The following is an 18,696-nucleotide window of genomic DNA, read 5'->3' as shown; positions in this document are numbered from 1 at the left end:
AATCTCGTAACTCTGGACTTTCCTTTAGTAAAATCAACATAACTAAAGTTATAAAAGTTTGATTTAAATAATCTTTATATCGTTAGAAAGTTAATTCAATTATCTACAACTTTTTAGAAATACTATTTTTCCAAAACCATAATATAAATGGGTCAAAAATGGATACGAAGTTACAGTACCCTAAAGTTACGAAAATTTTATTTAATTATCTAAATAACAACCTAATCCACAAATATTCTAACTAACCATAAAATAACAAACTCTAATTCTCTAGCCTGATTTTGAATTTACTAAGCCCAAAATCTTATTGGGCCTTAGGGCTTTATGTAGACTCGATCTATAATAATTCTTAATAATACCATAATTAATTTATTCTTACACAATCACCAATTTTCCCACAAACAAGGCTACTAATACCATAAATCTATACTATGCTATAATAATTATAACCACTAAATATTTAAAAAAAACTAAACCTTATTCTATCACCACAACTCAAGTTAAATCTATTCTATAAAATAAAGACAACCTATAATCACATAAATAAAGAGGTCAAAGAGAAAGGTAACCTCGGTTACTACAAATTATTCATTATTGTACAAATCATAGATTTAATAAGACATATTATTCCAACCACAATTAAGTGAAACATATATGTGAATTATTTTTGAGTTTGGTTCTAAATAATTAGACACATAAAACAAATAAAAGACAGTCTTTTATTACAACCATTCAATGGTTTTCTCCTTGTTTGTATAGTCTGTGAATTAAAGTTAACCAAAAGATCTTTCTCTAATAAAGGCTTAAAAATCACATAATCGTTTAGCTAATACATAGATATGTATGTTGAACATTTTAAATGTTCAAAGATAAAATAAATAATAAATAATAAGTCAATATTTATTGACATTTATCTTAGATATGTTTAACTTTGATTGAATGCAAAGAAAATTTCTAGAATTTTTTGTGCAACATTCAAAATAAAGTCACTTAGAGACTTGTTTGATCTGATCAAAAGGGATTCTATACTCAAATTTGGAATTCAAGTAATTTGCATGTGAACTTTGAATTCAAACCTTACTCACATACAACTAGAATGTTAAGCAAAATTAGTATTTTGGAAATGGAATATAATCAGATTAGATAAGATTATATTCATGATGAGTAATCATTATCGTCATTATTATTTCTATAATTTTAACACTTGTTATACTCTGTACATATTTGATTGTACAAATCAAAGACTTAGAAGTTGGGATTCACAAGTGGTTATGTGAATAAATTGAAATTTTTCCATGAAATCATTTAGTGAAATAGTTTATATCTCTTTAATATTAAATTAATGAAGCATGATTATTATAATCATTACATTTTCTAGTTAAATTATACTAGAAATAATGACTGCAAGTCAAGTAAGCAAGTTACTGATAATTAACAATGATAAAAGCAAAGAATCCCTGAGGGAGGGGGACACGGGTATTGACTAAAGAATAGATATATATAGGCAACTTGCCTATATATATCTTTCTTCAAAATAAACCTATACATACCATTTGGGGGCTAGGCACCCAAATGGTGTGTATAGGGTTACAAATTATGTAAAACATTGTTGTAGTGGGAACGCTAGTTAGTAATTACTGCATTATAAATGTAAAGATAGTTAAATTGTGTGCAACACAATCTTACTATGCTTCATTCACATACTAGTATATGAAACGAAAAAGTTTTACAGAAAACAATGGTTGAAACACCATGAATCTAGAAATGAAATTTGAAATTCTATGACATCTGGATTCTTGAACATCCAACTAAAGTTCATTGAACTTCAGTTTGAAACAAGATATTCAAGATGAAGAGGAGAACAGAGGAAAGTACAAACTTTTAAAAGTTAGGTTAATAGCCTAAGGCTATAAACAGAAAGAAGAATTTATTACTTGAATAAATATATTCTACTGTAACTAAACTTAAATCTCTTTACATACTCTTATCCACTGATTTATGCATGGATTATGAGGTCAATTTAAATGGTTGTCTAAGTAGTCTTTACTGAATGGCTGACATGATAAAAATCATTTGAAGATCTCAACCAGAAAGATTATGTTGTGATTCTTATTCTTAATATTGACAACGTTCTAATCATTGGGAATGGTGTAGAGAAATCGTCAATAGAAAAGAAATGGTTGGCTGAATGTTTCTAAATATTAGATTTAGAAAAGCCAAGAATGTTCTATACATTCAAGACTATAGAGATTGAAAGAACAATCCTCTAGCACTGTCTCAAGTGACTTATATAGATATGAAGCTTAAATGCTTTGGTTTACAAAATCCAAGAAAGACTTTTTGCCGTCCCGGTCAAAAGGATGTATTATCTAAATAATAATATCCATTTATTCTTTTACTATAAAAGAAGGACATGAGACAGTTATTCATACAACTCAGTGATAGACTATTTAATGTATCGAATGTTATGTTTTGACATTTGTTAAACAGTGGGAATAGTCAGCAGTTGTCAATCAAATGATGGATTGAGTCATTGAATAATTATAAGGACTTATTTTTTAGTATCTTAAATATAATAGAGACTATATGTATGTGCATTTAGGTAGAGACCTAAAATGCCAAAGGATGAACTGATTTTATATCTTCAAAAATTGATATCAGAATCAACTTCCATAATTGTGGAGGAGACACATTAATCTAGAAATGTATTAGACATTTCATATTTGTGTGTTTCACCAAAAAAGTCGAAATGTAACAGCTACGAGTAGTTAAAAATGTTATTTGATTTAGTTGAGTTCTTTGTCATTATGGAAAGGGTTTCAGACTAGAATAAACAACTAGTATCTCATCGCAAAAGCAATGGAGATACAACTATTCTAGAAGAACTGGAAATCATGAGAGGATAAGGTACATGAAATGAAATATCATTTAATTAAAGACAATTTTACATAATTGATGTAATGATCTTGAAGATAACTTCAAAACAGTTTCTTGCAAAACTGTAACAAACACTTTGTTAGACAAATTCGGTCAGGACAATATGATTGACATATTGAAAGAGATGCCTCAATTTGCTTTAGGGAAAGTGGGAGATTGTTAGGAATAGTGCCCTTAAAGCAATTGTAGTTGAAAAATGTTTTAAAAGAAATAAATAATTGAATTAGATTATTATATATATAGACTATGTCCGATATTATATTGATCATATTAAGTGAATATCAGAAAATTCTAAAGTTTATCTATGTGATATTAATCTCATATTGGTATGATAGGATCGAGATTAAGATAATAAATGTAAAATAGTTTGCAATAAAATAAAGTTATGGAATCTTTAGATTAATTACTGCAAATACGGTTCACTAGTATTATGAATACAAATGACCTAGATCCGGGTCACTAGTGTAGTAGGACATTTTAGTGAAGGTACTTTATATATAGTGATATATAGAATTAGACCAGATGTGATTTGTTAATACTTGTTTAAACACCGTTTCATAGTATTAATCAAACACATCAAACGATGATCATATACATGATAATCTTAATCATCAGGTTGCTATGAAGTCCTATATATGTCATATGATCATTTGACTCATACGTTAAGGTTTGTCAGAATGATTAGGGTAAGAACAACTGTTTTGGGGACTCAATTATGTATATAGCTGGGGACATAGTTTAACAGATATGGAATCTATACCTTCTTATAGATTGAATAATGGTTCCCCATTGGGTTGACTTTTAGAACTGAAAAGGTTATGAGCGCTCACGTCGCAAACTTTTTGTGACACAACCTTCACTAGTAGAGTCAATGGTACTCTAGGAACAAGGTATAGCTAAAAGGGCACAACAGTAATTTTATTCCCTTTTAATTATGAACCATTAATAGAGGATTAACGTTGTATATAATGATTATATCAAAGGACAATTTATTCTTTAATAAATTACTCAGTAAATATATGTCTATAATTATCAAGAGTTCAAACTCATATTTATAGTGGAGTAATTATGAGAATAATAAATATGATTATTTAATCAAAGATCTTTGATTAAAATCTAATATTTATTGGATCTTGATATTATAGGTCCATAGGTTCACATGGTGGCTCTATCAACATCATATCTAGGTAAGAGTTGATACAAGAGTAAAATTGTAATTTGAGAATAATTTTATTCTTCGGGTCAAATATACAATTATATGATAATCTAGGTTGAATAATTAATTTATAATTATTTATTAATTTTCAAAAATATATTTATTAATTTAAATATATAAGTTTCAAAATTCATATATATAAATAAGTTAATTAATTTTTTTAATTAATTATTTGAGTGGGAGAAAATAAAATCGGTAAGTCAAAAATAGTTTTTGATTTATTGAATTTTAAAAGATGATGATAATGATGATCATCAATTTGAATTTTGAATTTAAAATTTAAATTTTTAAATATGGTTGTCATCTTTTCCTTAAAAAGATTAATACCTTATTTTATGAAAGATTGATTTTAATTAAATAAATAAATAAAAGAAAAATGCAATATCCCTAAAAGGGGAAATAGTAGTTCACGCATGATGTGTATTGCCACACTGATATTGTATCAATGTTATATTTATTTTATTTATTTAATTAATTAATAATTTGAAAATTATTTTTTCAAATTTGGTAAGTTAGATATTTACGTAAATCAATTCCTATCATCATTATGATAATATAATTATATTACTATTATTATTAGGAATAATAAGTTAATAGAATTATCTCTATATATATGATATAGAATAAAGATAAGATAAGATAAGAAATACTGAGAGAATAAGATACATTTCAAAATAGGTTTCGGAATTTTTTGTGAGACAAAAAGTTCATATTCTTCTTATTTACTCTAACCATTCTCATACCATAATCCAAGTTCTCATGTGTTGATAAATACTTGTGATTCCTAAAATTTCAAACCCATGTTCTCTATGTGCCCACACACACTTTGAGGTGTTGAGAACACCTGGAAGATCGTGGTTCGAGTGCTCAAAGTGTTGGATAGGAAGATCAATAAATATACGAAAAGACTCGAGGACACTTGATAGACTTCAAGAGGTAAATGCTTATATTCTTGAATATTTATATATTTATGTGTTTATATGTTATATATAAATATATTGTATATTTATATATATAAATAATATATATGTTCTTGAATATTTATATATTTTGTTGTTCTACACAATGGGCCCATCACGCCTATTCCTATGCATGCTCTGAATGTTTTCCAATAGTTTTGACATCCATTTGGTGAACATAAAGATTATATATAGAAGATAAGACAAACAACAATCTTGTAGAAGTAGTTCTTGCTAATGGTGCATATGTGTCAAAGTAATCTATTGCCTCTCTTTGTTTGAATCATTTTGCTACTAACCTAGCCTTGAAGGTTTGTATGGTGCCATAGGTATGGTATTTCTTTCTAAATACCCATTTGCACCTAATTGGTTTGGACCCCTTTGGAAGGTCAACCAATTCCCAAGTGTGGTTTGACATAATTGAATCCATTTCATCATTAATTGTCTCCTTCCAAAAGGCAGAGTCTCTTGAGGGCATTGCCTCTTTAAAAGTTTTGGGATCATCTTCTATTTGAAATACTATTGGATGTTTCCAAGTAACATTCTCATTGTCACCTTCAACAATGTATAGTGTCTATTGGAGAAAACTTTTCTCTTGGTCCCAAATCTTTGAGCATTTGGCTCCTTCTAGGAAATTGAGGTTGCTCACCAACTATTCTAGGAGTCTCCTCTTGAGACTCTCTAGTTTGAGTTGGTTTTAACTTGTTATTGTCACATGACATGTTCTCAAAGAACTCAACCTCTCTAGATTCAATTATTACATTAGACTCCAAGTCTAATAATCTATAAGCTTTGCTATTTTGGGCATAACCCAGAAATGCGCATCTTATTGCACTTGGACCTAACTTGGTCCTTTTAGGATTGGTTCTCTTGCAATAAGCAAGACACCCCCACGCTTTAAGATAACCAATGTTTGGTTTCTTTTCTTTTCATAACTCTTATAAAGATATATTATTTTTCTTCATGGGAATACAATTCAAAATATGACAAGCGGAGAGCAAGGCTTCACCCCACAAACTAAAATTCAATTTAGAATGTAATAGCATAGCATTAATCATCTCAATTAATGTTCTATTTTTCTTTCTGCTATAACCCAGAAATGCGCATCTTATTGCACTTGGACCTAACTTGTTGTGCAGTATAAGGGGGTGTGCATTCATGAATTATTCCATGCTATTTGCAAAACAAGTTAAATTCATATGAACAATATTCACCACCCCTATCACTTCTAAGCACTTTAATTTTCCTTTCAAGTTGATTTTCAACTTCCACTTTGTAAACCTTAAATACATCAAATGCTTCATCTTTATTTTTAAGCAAATATACATATGTGAACCTAGAGTAATCATCAATGAAAATAATAAAATATCTACTTTCTCCTCTAGTTAACATTCCATTAAGTTCACATAAATCACTATGTATAAAATCTAACAACTTAGAGTTCCTTTCAACACTAGGAAAATGTTTTTTTTTTTACTATTTTAGATTTAACACTTAATTCACATTTGTCATGCTCAACATTATCACAATCAATTAATTCACATTTGACAACTCTTTTAATTGTGTTAAATCGTATATGTGCAAGTCTAATATGACACAAATTAATAGAATTTTAGTCAATCATATAACATTATGAAGAAGAAACTTTATTGTTCACATGGTCAATATATGTACAAAGTTTGACCACACCATCACAAGCATATCCCTATCCCACAAAAAAATTGTCTTTAGATAAAATGAGCTTGCCGGAATTTATCACAACCTTGATTCTTGATTTGCCAAGTAAATTTCACTCACAAGGTTTCTACTCATTTCCGGTACATACAAGACATTGGTCAGTAGAACCTTCTTGCCAGATGTGAAGAACAAATCAACAGTTCCCTTTCCTTCAACCTTGGACATTTTCTCATTGCCCATTTGTATCTCATGTCCTTCCTTTGAAGATTAAAAGATCTTGAAAAGAGTTCTATCATAGGTAACATGAATGATGACACAAGTATCATACCACCACCCACTCACCTTTCCATGAATGGCATTAATTTCTCTTAGTGTTGCCACTAACTCATCTTGGGTTGAATTGACTCTTGACTCATATTTTTGGCTCCTCTTGAACCTACAATCTCTAGCAAAGTGGTCATTCTTGCCACACACACACAAAACAAGGTCCCTTGGACTTTTGAATTCTCCCTCATTCTTCTTGGGTCCTAAGGGTTTTGACATTTTCCCTTGTTTTTACCAATTCCTTTGCCCTTGTTAGGAGGGTTAGCCACCACATTGGCCTTAGAAGTTTCTCCATTGGACTTCTCTTCATTCATATCTCTAGAACGAGATTCCTCCTCAATTCTCAAGTGTTTGAGAATTTCCTCCAAAAAAATCTCTTTGTTTCTATGGAGAACTTTCTTTCTATAGCCTCTCCAAGAAGGAGGTAACTTGGCTATAATGGCACCAACAAGGAATTGTTCCTGTAATACAATCATAAGTGTAGACAATTTATTCACAATAATTTGCAGCTCATGAATTTGAGGGAGAAGGGGTTTGTCATCATGAAATATAAATTCCATAAATTGAGTATTAAGGAATTTCTTAGTACCTTCTTCTTCCTCTTTGGACTTCTTTTCCAATGCCTCTCAAATTTCCTTGGTAGTCTTGGAGTTGGTGAAGAGATCATAGAGCCTATCTGAAAGAGCATTGAGGACGTGACCCCTACATATCAAGTCATCTTCTTTGCGCTTCTTCCTTTCGTTGGCAACTTCTTGAGTATCGTCTTCCTTGGGCTCTTCCAAGGCTTTTAGGTATTTATCCAAGACATAGAAAACTTTCTAAGTGGTGAGCAAGAATCTAATCTTGTCTTGCCAACAAACAAAGTTAGCCTAATCAAACCTATCCAATCTTACAAAATCTTGAGTCATGACTTTCAATGCAGAAAGGGAGTTAGATTCTTCAATGATATGCTATATCATATTATAGAGTATTAGATGGTTGGGGGAGAGTGAGATAACACCACTTCAATTATTAGAATCTACACAAAAAATTGGATTGATAGAGACTAAATAAAGATTGAGAAAGAACTTGCAAACCCAAGTAGATCATGTTGGGGTTTTATGCCCTAATTAAAACTCATTTTCTTTGTAATCTCATTTTATTATCAATAAAAGAATAGAAATAATTTTTTGACTTGGTCAATCACTTTGCTAACATGTTTATTTTCATGATTATTTGTTTGATATAAACTTCTATTAAATCCCGAGCATATAGCTAATCGTATTTATAGTGACGTAATCACAGTGGAATATAAATATGATTACATGCTCAAACATAAGAGTCCTAAGATTAGTCAATGCACAAGATTTACACTGACTTTCCAATCTACGATATAATCTACTTACACATTGTAGTGTTATGTTCTTTCCAGAACATTAGCAAAGTAGATAAGATTGAATGTATTTGTTACATCGGACTGGACCGATATTGACAGTAGATAGGATAAGTAAACATACTTTTATTATCTATTCTAGTCATATCTATAGTTGACCATAAGTCAATTCAATCTCAATTATGAGTGGTTAGTATTCTAACTGGTTGTATTATTTGAGTTCTTTGATTTGTTCGTTACCAGCTTACCCTATGGACTAGCCCATACTTACATATTGGGAACTCGGTAGTATAATTGAGTAGGAGTGTTAATCATAGATATGAACATCTATACCTTCTAATGAAGAAGTAAAACGATGGTTTCCTTTTAGTTTGGTTCAAGGTTCTAAATGATAAAGATCTCATTTCAGCAACTAATAATAGTTTACTGAAATATCATTTACAAGGAACTAAGTGTTTTAAGGATAAAATACAATGAGGGGTAAAATGATATTTTAGTCTCATCTCATTGTAGAACGTCTATAGAGGATTGAGTGACAATTATGGTTATAACAATGAATAATTAATAATGTATCTGTATTGGTTATAGAGCGTTCTATGAATTCAATAGTGCAATTATGAGTCTTTAGTGAAGTCACGAGGAATTAATAAGTTAGTAAATTAATTTGTTAAATTTATGATAACTTATTGGAGCTTGATTTCATAGGCCCATGGTCCCCATTGTACCTTGGATAAAATCATCTAGATAGTTTCAATTAGAATTATCAAAGTTGACCAGGTCAATTTTGGATAGTTTCACAGAGTTTTGCAATTTAGAGATGAAAAAAAATTAAGGGTAGAATTATTAATTAAGAAAAATTGTTGTCTAAATTAATATATAATTTTAAATCAATGTTCAAATTATAAATAATTAATTTGATAAAGGAATTAAATAATTATTTAATTAATTAATCAATAGAAAATAACACGGGCCTTGATTTTAAGTCCAACAGACTTATAATTAAATGGGAAATTTCACGGGCCTAAAGCTGTAACGTCCCAAATTTACTAATAAGGCTTAAGGGCCTTGATTAGTGTGTCGGGAGGGAATAGTTGGACTATATGTGAACTAAATTATTAAAAGCATGTTTATATGACTATTTGGATATACGTGATGCATGACTATGTGAATTAGTATGCATGTAGGCCCTGATTAGGGTAGAAGGGCATATTCGTAATTTTGGCCCATTGAGGGCATAAATGTAAATATCTGTGATAAATTTTTGAGACCACATTATTATGTGGATATATTTGTAACTTGTGACTCAAGGCGATCCTAGTGAGCGGGTTAGCGAAAAAGTCACGACGGGGATTTATACCCGGCTCGGGGCGAGCCTGGGGGTAATTCTGAGAATTTAGGAAATATATTGGAGCCTATTTTGATATTGAGGAGTATAATTGGTGATTAGCTAGGAGTTAGGAAGTAAGCGATAAATATTAGAGACATTTGAGGAATTAGCGTGAATTGGGTGTAATGACCAAAATGCCCCTAGAATGGTTTAATGATTTGGATTTAATGTGAGGGTATTACGGTCATTTGGTTTATAGGGGATAAGAGTTATTTCTGCCTTAAACACTTAGTGGAATTGCTAGAAAGAAGTAGAAACTGAAAGAAGAGAGAAAGAAGGGAAAACCGAACACTTGGACTTACTCTCTTCTCCTCTAATTGGTTTGGTCATCTTCCACCACCTCTTGAGGAATTTTGAAGGTTTAACTCAGGAAAACTTGGCCTGAAGCTTGGGGCTAGAGACCTTGGTGAAGTTAGAGGTTTTAGCAGGGAATTGTCATCTGTTTGGGGTAAGTTTTCAAGGTTTTCTTCAGTTTCTGGTTTTGGTGTTGAACTAGTTTTCTAAGCTGAGTTTTATGGGAATTAAAGATGAGGGTTTGAGGAGGTGAAGGCTAAGCAAGTGTGGAAGACAACCTAGGTTGAGCTCATCCATCAAAGGTAAGAAACTCTAGTTTCAAGCTTTGTGATTTATGTGGTTTTGCTGAGATTTTGAGCTTTAGGTTCAGCTATGGTGGATTTTGAGTTTTGGGGTGCATGTGATTGAATTTCTTGTGGTTGGGACTTTTGGGATGAGTTGAGGATGTTGGGAGGCTTGTTTTGAAGTTTGGTTAAGGTTTGGTTGAGTTTTGGAAAGATTTGGCTCGAGAAAGTTCGAACGGGAAAATCTGTGCTGGGCTGTGCTATGACTAGCGCTACAGTGCTAGCCACTGGGCGCTACAGCGCTAGGTACCAAAGTTCTAGAGCCTTTTGGCTCTGTTTGTAGCGTTATAGCGCTCTCCTTAGGGCTCTGTAGCACTACCCTGTTCTCAGAAAGGGATTTTTGGGTTATTTTCTAGGGTTTTTTCCTGGGGGCTCTGGGTTTGATTCCACCACCTCGTTTGGTGGAATTAGGGCTTCCCGAGGGCTCGGGATTGGTCCCGAGGCTAGGATTTTGGATTTGAGGTTTGGTGATGATTCTGATCTATGGCTATGACTAGGTGTGCGCTAGGGCTCAGACAGGATCGTGCTTGAGGGTTGAATTGAACAAATCTATTGGAATCTAAAGGTAAGAAAATTGCACTTGGTTATGTGGTTAGGTTGGGACTAAGTGTTCCCTATGTTTATATGCATCGTTATGTGATTGTGATAAACCATGTGAACATGATGGGACTAAGAGCTCCCTATATTTTTATATCATGTCATGATATGGTATTATGCCATGGGACATGTGATAACCAACCTAAGAGTGTTGAAATCAATATTTGCGCACAGGGCGCGGCTCAGCCACTGGTAGCTGAGGACAGCTTATTAATCACTAAGCTCGGTTAAGCTAGCCAGAGTCAGTGGGTATAACACTGGGGGCGGCCTAAGTGAGCCGAAGACAGTGTGTTGACCCAAGATTTAGCCAACTGACACGGAGTCAGAATATGCTTGATATGAATGAATATGATGAGAAGAACGTAATGACAAAAGATAAAAACAACACGATATTTTTATAGTGGTTCGGCCCCAGGATTTGGTAATAACCTACGTCCACTTAGACTGTTATTGATATAGAATCAAAGGAGTGATCAAAGAACTAGGGTTCAATGAGTTTCACTAACCTCTGAAGAACAATACAATATTACTAGGAGAATTACTCTAATCTCAAATGATTCAAAAGCCAAAAGTCCATTCCTTGAGCTATCTTTTGCTATTTATAGGCTCAAGGGGGATTACAAAAGATTGTTACAGATATTCTCTCCTGGAATATCGGATACTCAGGAGATTGTGTGAGATAAATTCGGGATTTACAAAGATCTTCACAATAAGGTTGCTTCGTATGCAGAACCATCGACCAGACTGGTCGCAGGTAAGACTGGGCTGCTTATTGCTTCCAATGTCTTCTGGTCGATACTCTAGCAGAGCTTTTCCAGGTGTCAGCCACGTGTCCAGGGATCACTTGCCACGTCATCAATGCTAATTTTTTGGATAACACAGTGGGTTAAGCAGAGGGTGCGACCTAAGGGCACCGACCCTGAATATTGTGTATTGGTTGCTATAAACTGTTGATTGTGAATGTGATTATCATTGTTAAAATGAGGAATATGATAAGTGGATTGTATGGATGACTTGTTGTTTATTTGTCAATTGTTATCACCAAATAAATGGATGTTATGAACTTGTTGAATACTTGGTTATGCTTTGTGGAATATTTGGTTATTGACATTGATCATGCTATGTATTACGTTTTCTTGCTAGGCCATGGCTCACGGGTGCTACGTGGTGCAGGTAAAGGTGAGGGTATGTAGATTCAACCATGAGTTGGAGAGCTCTGGGGGCGAGGTGTACATTGTCAGCTGCTCGACCGCCACGGTTAAGGGATTGTACAGGGATGGAAACCTAAAATGTGTATTTTGCCATTAGAGTGGCCTGAGTTGTTTATAACTTCTAGAATTTTTGTAAATATGTCATCTAAACCCTGTTTTGAGATTCCATGCACTAAACTGTCATTTTTAATAAAATAACCTGTTTATGACCAAAATATTTTATTCCTAATCCATTGATGACGTTAGATTCACATTTTGTTTAAATGACTTGATTAGTGTTGACGGTAAGAACTCATCAACGATTGATGGCTAGAAAACTCCAATCTCTATACTATAGGAAGCTTTGAATCAGATAGAAAGAACTCTAAACAAAAGGAGAAAACTCAGGCAACCATGAAAACCAGAAACATATATTTCTTAAGTCTCTTTCATACACTCAGTTTTCCAACTCCTTAGCCTGAGGGGTTGGAGCCTATTTATAGGGGGGGCTCTATTGGCCCAGGATACAAACAAGTCCCAGACCACAGGGACGTACACAGGTACTCTGATAGTGTAGTGGCTCAGGGCGTAGTGGTGTCTACCCTGATGATGTCAGAGTCGTGGCCCAGGACAAAGTACTGTCGGCTCTGGCGTATGGTTGGGGGTGTCCAAGTGGTACCACTACTCTTCGTACAAGTCCGTACCGCCACTACTCCTCATACGCAGATCATAGGGTCGTGCCTCTGTTCTCTCCACAACCGTACGCCCCATGTCAGCGCACGTGTTCCTTACTCGGTCGTCCTCATCAATCCCCGTTCAATGCTCCATGTTCGTTTGGCATATCAACAAGGTTCCTCCAAGTGATCCCGTGCCTATGTCAAGGAGGCTTCAACCTATGCATGTCCTGAGAAGTCAAGGCGCCAGGGGTCAGGGCCGGCTTATGCGGATCGCATAGACACGAGGCTCACAGCATGAGCGCCATGGCAAGGACACACCCTCGCATAGCGAGGGTACCTCGCGTAGCAAGGCTGGCCCTTTTCCCTTTGGTGTAGGCATGGCTCGGGATACGGGCGTCGCAACAAGGCAGCACCCTCGCATAGCGAGGCTGCCTCTCCTCCCCCCGGGTGCAGGCGTCGCGAGGCTAGGGGCACGGATGCCACAACAAAGCCTCACCCTCGCATAGCGAGGCTGACCTTCTTCTCCCGAGTGCAGGCGAGGCTTGATGCCTGATGGAACGGGGCGCACGCGGACGACCAGCTGGGGACCCTCGCATAGCGAGGGTGAAGTTTGGATTGGCAAGCGGCCGAAGGCCCTCGCCTAGTGAGGGTGACTCTCTTATCCCAACTCCCTCACCATCATGTGACACCCTTTTAGGATGTCTTGTAGTATAGAGCTTCACTCGTGAATAGAATGCATAAGGAAAAATTTCCACATTCACAATTAGCAAGTCTTGCACTACTTTAAACACATAGTGTAACGGTCTTGCTTACCCAGGGCGTTACAAAAGCCCATGATAATTTCAACCTAATAGCTGATATTACCTATTATTTTATTGATTTTTTAATTAAATAAATGACTTAATTGAGCCTATAAAAGGAATGATCAGTAAGAGTTGAAAACAGATTAATATAATACCAGAACATCTAGTTTTAATGCTCTAGGTTTTAGATTCTCTCTACAACAAAAGTAATTTTCTAAGCCTCTAAATTATTTTCTCTTCTTCTCTTTGTATCTATCTCATGTGTTGATAATTTTACACTGTAGTCTAGGTGATTCTAAGGATACTTTGGAAGGCTGTGAAGAAATTTGAAGATTGGTTTAGTTTCTTGGTGATACCATGCGATAGAAATGATTCAAGGGTTAGAGAAACTAAAGGAATGACTAATACATTATGCTGCATATAATGTAAGTGTTCTTATCATTATCGTTGTTTTAACTTCAATTATAGAAACATGTTCTAGGTTGTCTTATATTAATTTGTTTATTATAAGATTTACATGAAAATAAACAAGATCTTGTATAAGTTTTCCCAACAACTGACCTCAGAGCTTTTGGTAATCTTTATTTTCATGCATGAACATGTTAAAAATTTGAATTATTTGATGTGTTGAGTAATTGGATGGATTTCATGTTTTTTTTTATGAAGCATATTGATTCTTATGTGATTATTAGCAAATTTGGGTTATTTTGTTGTGTTTTATATGCAATTAATTTTTATAAATGTTTTATTTGATAGAAAACATGGTAAAAATTATTTAGAAAACGTTTTTGGATTGAAAAATTACACAAAATTTTATTGAATTTTTTTTTTGGCTGTGGTCGCGGCCACCCGTTTTCATTCGCTGCGGCCTGCGATAATTTGTTTTCTTAAAATTCAAATTTTGAATGTATTTTTTAATCGGTTAATACAAAAATATCATATTTCTTCTATTATTTAAAAATATCTCTTTTGAAATACGATTTTTTGTTGTTTGATCTTTAAAAAATAGATATTTTCAACAAAGATTCAAATTCAAATTTAAAACTAGGTTTACTAATTAATTTTAAATATATATATTTTTTGGTAAATCAACAAGTTCATTTATACTAAAACTGTCAAACATTACACCTAACAGCACCTAAAAATAGGCCTGAGAAAACTTCATATCTATACAACCTGAGCAAAACCTTTACAAAGATTTACACCATTCTATGTCAATACTACTAACTCTTTTAGGCATAACACCTTGAACTCTATTTTTAACATCACTTATAATATTATTCACAATTAAATCTACCCTTCGCACCTTAAACAACCATAAAACTTCATTCCTTGCTTTCCAAATATGATAAACTACCATAGCAACAAATCTTCAGATTTTTCCCACCAACCCATCTTCTCTTTCACCTTCTGAATATACCTCTTACTGAGATGGCATTTAAAGAAGAGGTGCGATATACTTTCTTCATGAACATCACAGAGCAAGCAAGTTGAGTTGTTCACGATCTGAAAACTCAACAGTCATTGCTTAGTCTTTAATCTGTCAAGAAAGGCCAGCCACATGATGACACTGTGTTTTGGAATATTCAGCCTTCCCCAAACTGGAGAGCACCAATGGATGTGGCTGTAAGTAGAACAGAGCAGCTGATGACCATTTTTAATGGTATACTCTTCATGTATGAATCTAGGAATATCAATGAGATGCTTGAATCAATCTTTAACTTCTACTATTTTTTTCCAATACCAACTACTCTGTGAAGGGGCTCTATGAGCCCACCAATCTTCATTCCTAATGTATACATTATGAACCCACTTCACCCAAAGATTATCCTTTTTGGTGGCAACAACCCATATGTATTTCCCAAGAGCTGCTATGTTCCATTGAAACAGATCTCAGAATCCAAGACCCCCTTCTCTCTTCGGCCTACAAGCATGCTCCCAAGCCACATTCCCAGTACCAACAAAATGAGCCTGACCTTTCCATAAAAAAGCTCTGCATATGGAGTTTATTCGCTTTAACACCTGTTTAGGAATGATCATAATTTGTGACCAATAAGAGTGTATAGATATTAAAATAGAATTGATCAAGATTATTCTCCCTGCATAAGACAGGTTGCGAGAGCTCCAAGTCCTAATTCGCAACACCATTTTTTCTAGTAAAATCTCACACTCCTTAGCAGAAATCCTTTTAGCACAAATTGGAATCCCAAAGTACTTGAACGGTAAAGAACTCCTGCTAAAACCAGAAGCCTCAAGGACCTTTTGCACTTCAACCCCAGTCATATCATAGCAATAAACCGCTGATTTAGCTACATTTGGGTGAAGTCCTGATGTTTGAGAGAAGAGTTTCAGCCCTTGCAACAAATAATATATGGACCTAAAATCACCATGACAAAAAAGAAGAACATCATCTGTAAAACTCAAATGATTGAGTTGAAAAGCTTTACACCGTTCATGGAATTTAAAGTCCTCTTTTTGTCCTAGTTTCTTCATAATTCTAGACAAATACTCCATTCCCAAAACAAAAAGCAACGGGGACATTAGGTCTCCCTATTGCAGCCCTCTTTCAGCAGCAAAAAACCCCTGAAGAACACCATTAAACATAAGCGAAAACTTGGGAGTGGTAACACATTGCATTACCAATTGAATGAACTTCATTGGAAATTTAAAGGCAACAAGCATTTCTTCCAATAAATCCCATTCCAATGTGTCATAAGGTTTCTGGAGATCAAGTTTAATCATGCAATTTGGCTGTGCATTTTTCCTCCCATAATGTCTAACTAAGTCTTGGCACATCATAATATTGTGAGCTATAAAACGCCCCTGAACGAAGCCACCTTGATTCTGTGCAATAAGAGAAGGAAGTATCATACGCAATCTTGAACATATCATTTTTGTTGATGTCTTGTAGATTACGTTGCAACAAGCGATTGGCCTATAATCACTCACAACATTCGAACACTTACTCTTAGGGACCAAAGTGAGCACCGTGGAGTTAAGCTCTTTCAAAAGACTACCCGAATGTAAGAAAGACAAAATAGCATCACAAACCTCATTGCCAACAATATCCCAATTATCCTGAAAAAAATAGCTCGAGAATCCATCAGGACCAGGTGCTTTACTTCCAGGGATAGAAAAAATAGCTTGCTTGACTTCATCATTCGTATAGTCAGCCATTAGCATTAAAACTTGCTCTTCAGAGACAAGAGCACCCTCTTCTACAACTGCTTTTATAACATGTCTTCTATCAGCCATTTTAGAACCCTGCAAAGTAGTATAAAACTGTAAAAAGGCTTCAGTGACCTTATCTGGCTGGTCATGCCAAGTTCCCTTCTCATCTGTAATCGAATAGATTTTGTTTTGAGTATGCCTTGCTCGAATACTTGCATGAAAGAAAGTTGAGTTTTCATCACCCTCTTTCAACCAATGCACTCTAGCCTTTTGGTGAAGAAATGAACAATAAGCTTTATGAGTCATAACAAACTAGTCTCTAGCCATTTTTTCTTTCAGAATCAACTCTTTATTTAGAGGGTCTTGTTGAAGTTCCAACTAACACTCAGCTAAAAGTTTTCTCTTCTGTAAGTCTGCCACCTGAATATCAGTAAATCCCTCTTTATTGAGCTCCTTGAGTACCAGCTTAACTTGTCTCAACTTGGAAACTAACTTATACATAGTTGTCCCATTATTGCTGATATTCCAAGTAGTAAGAAGCTTTTGAGCAAAATCTGGAGCAGTCTTCCACATACGAAAATACTTAAAAGGTTTCTTGCCAAAGTTAGTTTCTTGATACACAGATAAAAGAGCTGGACTATGATCAAACAATTCTTCATTCAAAAAGTTTACCTCTGCCTCAGTATACTTATCTAACCACAATTGATTCGCTAGACCTCGGTCTATCTTTGAGTAAATATGATCATCCCCTTGCTGTTTGTTACTCCATGTAAAAAAATTTCCACGAAACTTCACATCTTCTAACTGACAAACAGCAACACAATTCCGAAAAGCCTCAGATTTTTTATATTTCACACGCATTCCAATCCTTTCCTCTTTAGTAAGAATATCATTAAAATCTCCCATGACTATCCAAGGATCTTTCATTCCTACGGAAATATGCAACATATCATCCCACAATCCATTTCTTCTCTCTTCTTCATTGAAACCATAGACAAAAGTAACATAAAAACTCAATGTAGCATGCATGGGTCTCACAAGCAAATGAATTATTTGACTAGAGCAAAACCGGACACTAACGTCAAACATAATAGGATTCCAACTAACTATTATTCTCCCACCACTATACCAAGCATTATTAGACGTGAAACACCACCCATCAAGCATACGAAGGTACAAGGCACCCAAACGTTCCACCTTGACCCTCATCTCACGGAGACCAATCAATCCAACTCTCTTCGAAGAAAAGAATTTCTTAACTTCAAATTGTTTCTTTGGATTATTAATCCCCCTGACATTCCAACTTAGAATCCTATCCATTAGAAAGGGGAGGATCTCCCCCTCCCTCTGTGTTAACTTTTTCCAGCTCAACTTGAGAACACTCTCCATTTTCATTATTCAAAACCTGAAAAATGTTAGCTACTACAGTGGGTTGAGACACATTTATAATCCTCTTGCCACTTCTTAGAACTCTCTGAAAACCATCCTCATCAATCAAAGCCTCCTGTTTAACTTCTGATACTGTATTCTTCACATTGTTGTCCTTTTTGATCACCCATTCTTTTTTCTGGCCTACCCTCTTTCTACACAGCTCAGTAGTATGCCCAAAGCCCTTACAATTACCACAAACAACCGGCTTCCATTCAAAGTGAACATCGATTTTCACCCTCTGACCAAACTCATTTATAAAAGAAATCTCATAAGGAAACTCCTGTGATAAAGTAACTTCAATCAATATCCGTGGATAA

The 18,696-nt window shown here is 34.4% G+C and overlaps 1 protein-coding gene across 1 annotated transcript; it reads right to left on the bottom strand.

Moving 5' to 3' along the window:
* Window positions 1-15,670: 15,670 nt before the first annotated feature.
* On the bottom strand, window positions 15,671-16,318 carry LOC133815257 (uncharacterized). The gene has a single exon (XM_062248112.1). It carries the CDS (start codon window positions 16,316-16,318, stop codon window positions 15,671-15,673), a length of 648 nt encoding a protein of 215 aa, XP_062104096.1.
* Between the last annotated feature and the right edge of the window lie 2,378 nt (window positions 16,319-18,696).

Source organism: Humulus lupulus, chromosome 2 (assembly GCF_963169125.1).
Source record: "Humulus lupulus chromosome 2, drHumLupu1.1, whole genome shotgun sequence".
Lineage (NCBI taxonomy): Eukaryota > Viridiplantae > Streptophyta > Magnoliopsida > Rosales > Cannabaceae > Humulus > Humulus lupulus.
Note: the sequence above shows the minus strand (reverse complement) of the source record. Positions and strands in the feature narration are given on the sequence as shown.